At 29.5% G+C, this 7,402-nt stretch overlaps 1 protein-coding gene across 1 annotated transcript; it reads right to left on the bottom strand.

Moving 5' to 3' along the window:
* Positions 1 to 5,933: 5,933 nt before the first annotated feature.
* On the bottom strand, positions 5,934 to 7,178 carry LOC131622281 (pentatricopeptide repeat-containing protein At5g55740, chloroplastic-like). The gene is made up of 3 exons (XM_058893306.1): positions 7,079 to 7,178; positions 6,123 to 6,793; positions 5,934 to 5,966 (listed from the first exon to the last, which is right to left on the bottom strand). The coding sequence occupies exons 1-3, from the start codon at positions 7,176 to 7,178 to the stop codon at positions 5,934 to 5,936; spliced, it is 804 nt and encodes a 267-aa protein (XP_058749289.1).
* Between the last annotated feature and the right edge of the window lie 224 nt (positions 7,179 to 7,402).

The following is a 7,402-nucleotide window of genomic DNA, read 5'->3' as shown; positions in this document are numbered from 1 at the left end:
TGTCTATATAATTTATAATATATATATATAAATTATGTTTAATTATATAGGCTAAATTACAATTTTGGTCCCTCTGTTTTGGGTTTTCCACGATTTTGGTCCCCTATTTTCTTTTTAAACAGTTTTGGTCCCCCATCCCAATTTTGATGCAACTGACCATGCACTGTTCATGTATGGACATGTACTGTTCATACACTGTTCATGTACGGACATGTACTGTTCATGCACTGGTCATGGACAAAATTGGGATGGGGACCGAAACTGTTTAAAAGAAAAATAGGGGGACCAAAATCGTGAAAAACCTAAAACAGGGGGACCAAAACTGTAATTTAGCCAATTATATATAATAACTTACATATATAATTTTTATGTTTAAAAATATATTTCGTTTTAATAAATTTTTTTTTTTTTGAAATAATATTATAGATTTAAAAATAAAAAACATAATCTATTTTCTTAAAAATATATATATATTTACCATAAACTAAACAAATATTTCTCTATTAAACACAATCTATTTTAATAAAAAACATAATAAAAAATATAATCTGTTTTATTAAAAAACATCAACAAATATATATATCTATCATTTACCATAAATTACTGCATAAACATAATAACATTCAATCTAATTAATATATCACAAAAATTTCAGAAAAAATATAAAATTTATCTACTATCACAAATATTACATACTAAATTAACCTAATAATATTCAATAATCTAAATAATATATCACAAATATTACAGAAAAAATATAATATTTATCTATTAACACAAATATAACATAAAAAACAATCTAATTTAAATCTACCAATTAATTAATTAATATATCAAATTTAAAATTATAGAAATACCTCAATCTCTAATCTCCTCCAATCTTCTAGTTCAATTTTTATATCTCCTCAATCTTCAAAATATACTTCAAAATCTTGAATAAAAAAATTAACATAAATTAGAATCATAATCAATACAAATAATAAATAAACTAAATATAAAATACAATTAGAAAAAATGTACCTTCAAAAATGGTGTGAGGAAGAGGAACAAAATGAGAAGAGTTGAAGAGAGAAATTGTTAATGGAGATATGGAAGAGAGGAAGAAATGCAGAGGAAGAAAATGAGATAAGGGAAGAAGAGAAGTGAAGAGAAAATGAGACGGGAGGAAGAGAGAAGGGAGCGCTTTTGAAATGATTTTGGGTCACGTTAGCGACGTGATTATAACGTCAATACTTTCCCACGTGTATTACACGTCAGAAAATCCAACGGTCAGATATCTTCCGTCTCTCCTATCACGTCGCTAATTTCAGTCTTTGTAAACACGTCGCTAATCCTCTAACGTTCATAATATTTAATTTTTTCTTCTGCCCTCACCTGCCACTGCCTGCTCATGTCCATTCAAAGTCAGACTTTATGAGTTCCGACGTGATAAACATGTCACAACAAAAAAATTTAAAAATTTTATTTTCCCACCATTTGACTTTACAGTTTCCAAATAGTTGAATATTTAATTTATAGTTTGCGACGTGGATAGAATGTCACAAGTATTTTTTTTTAATTTTTTTTCTGACTCCCCATGTGTTTACGTGATTGTTATTATTAATCATTAAAATATCATAGTGACGTGGTTTACACGTCGGAACACGCTTTATTTTCCCACGTGAATAACACGACACAAAATCTGGACGCTGGGTGGTTGTTTCCTTGTAGTGTCTTCCCAACCTATTATAGATATATAAAATAAAACAGTATAACTAAAATAACACTTAAGCGATCGGGTTCAATTTCTTTTAAGTTGAACTGAAACAACCAAGTCGAACCACCCGTATCTACTTGAAATCAAATTTAATATCCATTTGACGTGAACATCCGTTTTTAACCCGACCAATTGCATGCGGGTTGTGCAGGCCGGACGGATACAGATCATTTTCTATAAACATGTCCACCCCTACTCACAACCCTTTTTTCCCTTTCCGACTCTTCTAAATCTCAAGAGAAAAGTAAACCATGGCCCATGGCCAAATTCCTCAATGGAAAGGAATATATGTCTATAGCCATCTCAATAATCGTTTAATGGTTAACTTAAACTTGTCTCCTTTAGCATCTTTTTAATAGTTTTTTCTTTAAAAAATTGTATAATATAGTTAGTGGTAGTGATTGAATGAATCATGTCATCTACAATCTTTGATTATTTTTACACCCGTATGTACATTGTATGTGGCAATAAAGGAAAGTGTTGGCTCTACACAAAAACCAAAATAATATAAATTAATAAAAAATTAAAATAATATATTTTGTGTATATTTATACGGTGTAGTTGTTAAAACTAGTGTAAAGATAACATTTTCTTTTTTTTAGGAGCATGTGTTTTTTCTTCCTATTGTCGAATGAACAATATAATCCATTTTGTTTTTCATGACTCGGTAGTATATATCAAGGTACTATAGTGTTATAGTTCATACAATTCGCTTAATGTATTCTATGTCTCTTATTTACTTGTTATAATGGCTATATTTAATTATTTTTTTTCACTTCTATGCCTAAAGTTTTTTAATAGAACCTGCTCCCAAAAAAAATGCAAATAAAGTTGACGGTTTTGGTGCCATGTGTTCACGTTGCTTCTTTGACTTTTGAATATAGATAGAGGTACTTATAAAGTCGAACTTATATTCATAATAATTGCAAGAGTTAAGAAAAACATATAATTATTATTATATGCGATGTTTTACTTGCCAACCATATCCAAGTTATAGAAGAATAATTAGTTTCTAACTGAATCGCAATATGATATACCCTTTATAAAACTAATGAGTATGATAGAAGATACAAATAATAAATTATAAACATCCAATGATTCAAATAATTTAAATGTGTGACGAGGAGAATCTGAATCTTGATAGTCAATGGCAACATGGCAAACATTATTTCATTCCACTATTTTGTTTGTGACTTTGTGTAGGACGATATTGTTTATACTAACTTTTATTTCACATTTTATTAGGAAATGGATATGTCAAAGTGTCATATGATATTAGCTATACAATAAATCATTATCATGACAATATAGGGACAAGATGTGGTATAATTAACAAAAAGGACCAAGCAATAAATTATGATGTTATGGATTAGGGTAAGTATAAAGAGCTTATAGAGAATAGATAGTTAAGGTGGCTGATGTAGATAATATTTCTAATACTCAAAAGAGACAAAATCTCTCAAAAGAGACAAAATCTCCCACTTGCTGCCTCTTATAATAGAGATTTTGATTATTGTTAGATCTTTGTACAAATCTTCCACCAAGACTACAACCTTCTAATAACAATAAAGAAGCACACTACTTATTTAATTTTCAAATATCAAAACTATGATGAACTTTGAATCACCCCAACTCAAATGAGTTTTCCAATAAATAGAAAAACAATCTTTCCTATATGCAACAACCTGTAATAAGTACAACAATTTCTTACGAATAAATAATCATCACATTTGGTGAAAAATTACATATAAACAGATCATGTGTAATAAGCAGACTTTGCAGCAATTATGATAACTTGTTTCTTATTAAACTAAATAATAGAACTTACATATAATATTTTGTTAAATTTTAGTTAAAATAGTAATATGTTTTTAGACCGGATCATAATAGACGCAATAATTTTTTTTTACAATTGCTTATATAAAATTATTCTATTAATTTGTTATTTCTAAAACTTACTATAATATTAGATATATTATTTTGATATGTTCTTTTAAATAATTAATTAGAAGTAAAAATATATATATAAAATAATAATTTTTTAATAGCAAATACAATAAATAAAATAAAACAATAAATACAGTAGTTAAGTGTATTATAAATAAAATCTGATTTTCTATATGCATAACTAATCTTAAGCTATATAAATCTGTAGTTAGTCCAGTGATGATTGACGCTGGACTTGATAGGGAGAACCACAATTTAATTTCCCGCATCTCCGATTAGGAGGGGGTTTGACCCACTTGATGTCTCTTATAAATCAAAAGTGAGAGATTTTGATTATTGTTAGATCTTTGTACAAATCTTCCACCAAGACTACAACCTTCTAACAACAACAAAGAAGCACACCACTTATTTGATTTTCAAACACCAACAACTATGATGGACTTTGAATCACCCCGACTTAAATGATTTTTCCAACAAATAGAAAAATAATCTTTCCTATTTGCAACAACCTGTGATAAGTACAACAATTTCTTACGGATAAAAAATCATCACACTTGGTGAAAAATTACATATAAATAGATCATGTGTAATAAGCAGACTTTGCAACAACTTTGCTGCTTTTCTGATATATTGACAATCTCAATATTCTCCTTCATTGAGTAAATCAATAGAATATAAATATTTAAATGCTCAAAACTTTTTCACATATAATTTGAAAATTATGTAGAAATTTTATACTGTCAAAATATTTTTAATACTTAAAACAGACAAAATTATTCATGAAGAAGGTAATTTTGAATTTGAAATTTTTTTCTATTTATAATGTACCATGTACCTCTTAAAAAATAAAAATAATGGTTGGAAAACTCTCATGATCATTTGCAATGTTTTAAAAAGGTTTTATGATCATTAGAGATGAAGAGGTGAGACACTGTTTAATATTTTCAAATTATGAAGGGTTAAATATGTTTTTAGTTCCTATAAAATTGCCCAAAATGGCTTTTAATTTCTATAAAAAAAATATTGACTTTTAGTCAGGGCCGGCCCTGGGCCAGGGCAAGCAGGCCCATAGCCCAGGGCCTCACAAAAGAAGGGGCCTCCAAATTTGAGTTAATGGCTTTTGATAATTAAGGCAAAGTATTTTAAATATTCTATATTACAACAATATTTTGAGACGAACAAATGGCCTGGTAGATGCACAGCGGTTAACGTGAAATACATTAGAATCAGTGGCATCGGATCGATTCCTTGCTGTAGTCTTTTTTGGCAATTCAATTATTCTAATTGATCTTATAAAAGTTTCAAGCTTACCGTTTAATATTTTTATGTGTAGTTTATTTTTAATATCACTTAAGTTGAATGTTATTTTAAATAATCTTTTAATAAGCGATTATATTTTAGATATATATTTTTTGAAAAATTATGTGGTTTTGATTATATTACAAATTTTAAAAATAAATATTTAATTAATTATATTTTATAATTATTCTTTTAATTTATAAAAAATAATTGAAAATAACTTCTAATTTTTTTTTTAAAGTTCTCATAAAATCATTAACTATTTTAAGATATTTTATATGATTTAATTATTTTATTTCAAAAAAAAAATTGGTTCTATAAAAGCTTCAAGTTTGATATCATTTTAAAATAAAAAATTAACCTACATAGCAATTTAAGGTTTTTATAAATTACTTAGAATTATCTTTTAGAAATTTGTGATTCTAAAATAAACAAAGTGTATTTTATTTTAATTTAAATATTGAAAGGTGAATGAATGGCTTTAAGAAACTTAAAAGAATCATCATCAAGTTCATCAAAGAGATTTTTTGTTGTTGAAGAAATAGTGAAATCAACTTGATGGTTTCGTTTGAAAGAACAACTTCAATAGATGAATGATCTTTCAAAGAATCATCGTCTGCTAATAAAAAAACTTCATCAAAAAGAATATATGATTCGAACAATGAATGAAGATGATGAAAAAGTTTCGTTCAACAGAATATCTGAAAGAAGACATGATGGAGGACTTTATAAATAATATCAAATAGAATCGAACAAATTCAATTGAAAAATGCAAGTTTTACTATGACCAACCAAAGTAATCAAATTCTTTGAGGCGTTATTATATTTATATATAATCATTAAAAATAAAACCCAAAAAAGAAAATTCAAAATTCAAAATTAATTGCTCAGTCTTTTATTAGAGGTCCATTTTATTATTTGCCCTGGGCCTCTAAAATGTTAGGACCGGCCCTGCTTTTAGTCCCTATAAAATTACTTTTGCACTCAGTTTTAATCCATGTAGAGGGACCAAAAGTGAGTGCAAAAGTAATTTGATAGGGACTAAAAGTCAATATATTTTTTATAGTGACTAAAAGTCAAAATTGAGATATTTATAGGGATCAAAAACATATTTAAGTACATGTACAACATCTTTGACAAGAATTCTATCAAAAACTACTCTAGCTGAAGAGATGCTTCCGCCTCTTAAGTACATGTTTAAGATAGAGGTATCCAAGTGTGCATTACTTTGAAAAGATTCATCAAAAAGTTGTTTTATAAGGTAACCATGGACCACTTTTCCCAATTTCAAAGCTCCTAGCTTTGCATATGCATCAAGTAGATTTCTCCAAATTTCAGGAGCAATAATAACAAGATCATCAGTTTGCATTTGTTGGAATAGAAAAATGGCATCTATAATATAACCATTTTGAATGAAACCTGACATCATAGCACCCCAAGTGATGTTACTTTTAAAATGAATTTCCTTAAACAATTGAACTGACATTTCCAATTTCCCACACTTAGAATAGAAATCAAGCAGAGAAGTCAGCAAAACATCGTCGAGAAAGCCCGTTTTTATCACTAAGCAATGCACACCTTCACCCTCAAAGAGACTACCAGACTTTGCAAATGCCGATACAACTAATGTCAAAGTCTCGATATTCCACAAGCACAGTTCTAGCCTCCGCATTTCATTGAACAAACAACCAACTCTCATCATGTCCCCTTTTGACGAATAAAACGAAATCAAAATATTCCATGAAGCCACGTCCCTTCGGTTTATCTCACTAAACAAAAGTTCCGCTTCTTCTAGTTACAATGAAAAAACAAGATAAAGGAAGAAGAATTTTCGTTCAGAACTTTTACCGAACACTTGGTGGGCATAGCAGAAAACGATAAACTCGGCACCAATTCTCCATCAATTCGTCACCCACAACCTGCAACGACAACAAATAATAACACAACAACAATGTTGTAGCAGAAATTGAATAAAAATAGAAGAAAAAGAAGAAATAGTGGAGTCGCCGGTGTGCATTTGTTCACGGTATGCTGTGGCAGAGGATGGGCATTGAAGATCTGATATGCGTCAATTACGTTCTGGTGTGGCGGAGAATGACGCGGGATGGTGAAGTGTGGCTAGGCGGAGCCTGGGCAACTGCCCTAGCTGGCCGGGCGGTGGCTCCGCCACTGGCATGGACAACAATGATTGAGGGACTTGGTTCCCATGGTTTCGGGTATGAAGCCCTTAATTATTTTAATCTAATGATTGAACAAAGAGTTCGGCCGAATTCCATCACCTTCTTGAGCTTACTGTCTGCTTGCAGTCACTCTGGCCTTGTTAGTGAAGGCTGCAAAATTTATCATACTATGAAATGGGGTTACGGTTCATTCTATTTTTTATGCTTTTAACACTGTAGC

The sequence above is a fragment of the Vicia villosa genome, unplaced genomic scaffold, assembly GCF_029867415.1.
Source record: "Vicia villosa cultivar HV-30 ecotype Madison, WI unplaced genomic scaffold, Vvil1.0 ctg.000029F_1_1_1, whole genome shotgun sequence".
In the NCBI taxonomy this organism is placed as follows: Eukaryota; Viridiplantae; Streptophyta; class Magnoliopsida; order Fabales; family Fabaceae; genus Vicia; species Vicia villosa.
This window is presented reverse-complemented; position numbering and strand designations above follow the sequence as displayed.

Bases quoted from the DNA above. Each gene is read 5' to 3' on its own strand.
- LOC131622281 (XM_058893306.1), bottom strand. From the start codon at position 7,178: ATGCCAGTGGCGGAGCCACCGCCCGGCCAGCTAGGGCAGTTGCCCAGG. The intron at 6,794-7,078 runs GTAATTGACGCA...CATTGTAACTAG, and splicing joins ATTCTCCGCCACACCAGAAC to AAGAAGCGGAACTTTTGTTT. The intron at 5,967-6,122 runs GTACTTAAATAT...GTAATTTTATAG, and splicing joins TTGTCAAAGATGTTGTACAT to GGACTAAAAGCAGGGCCGGT.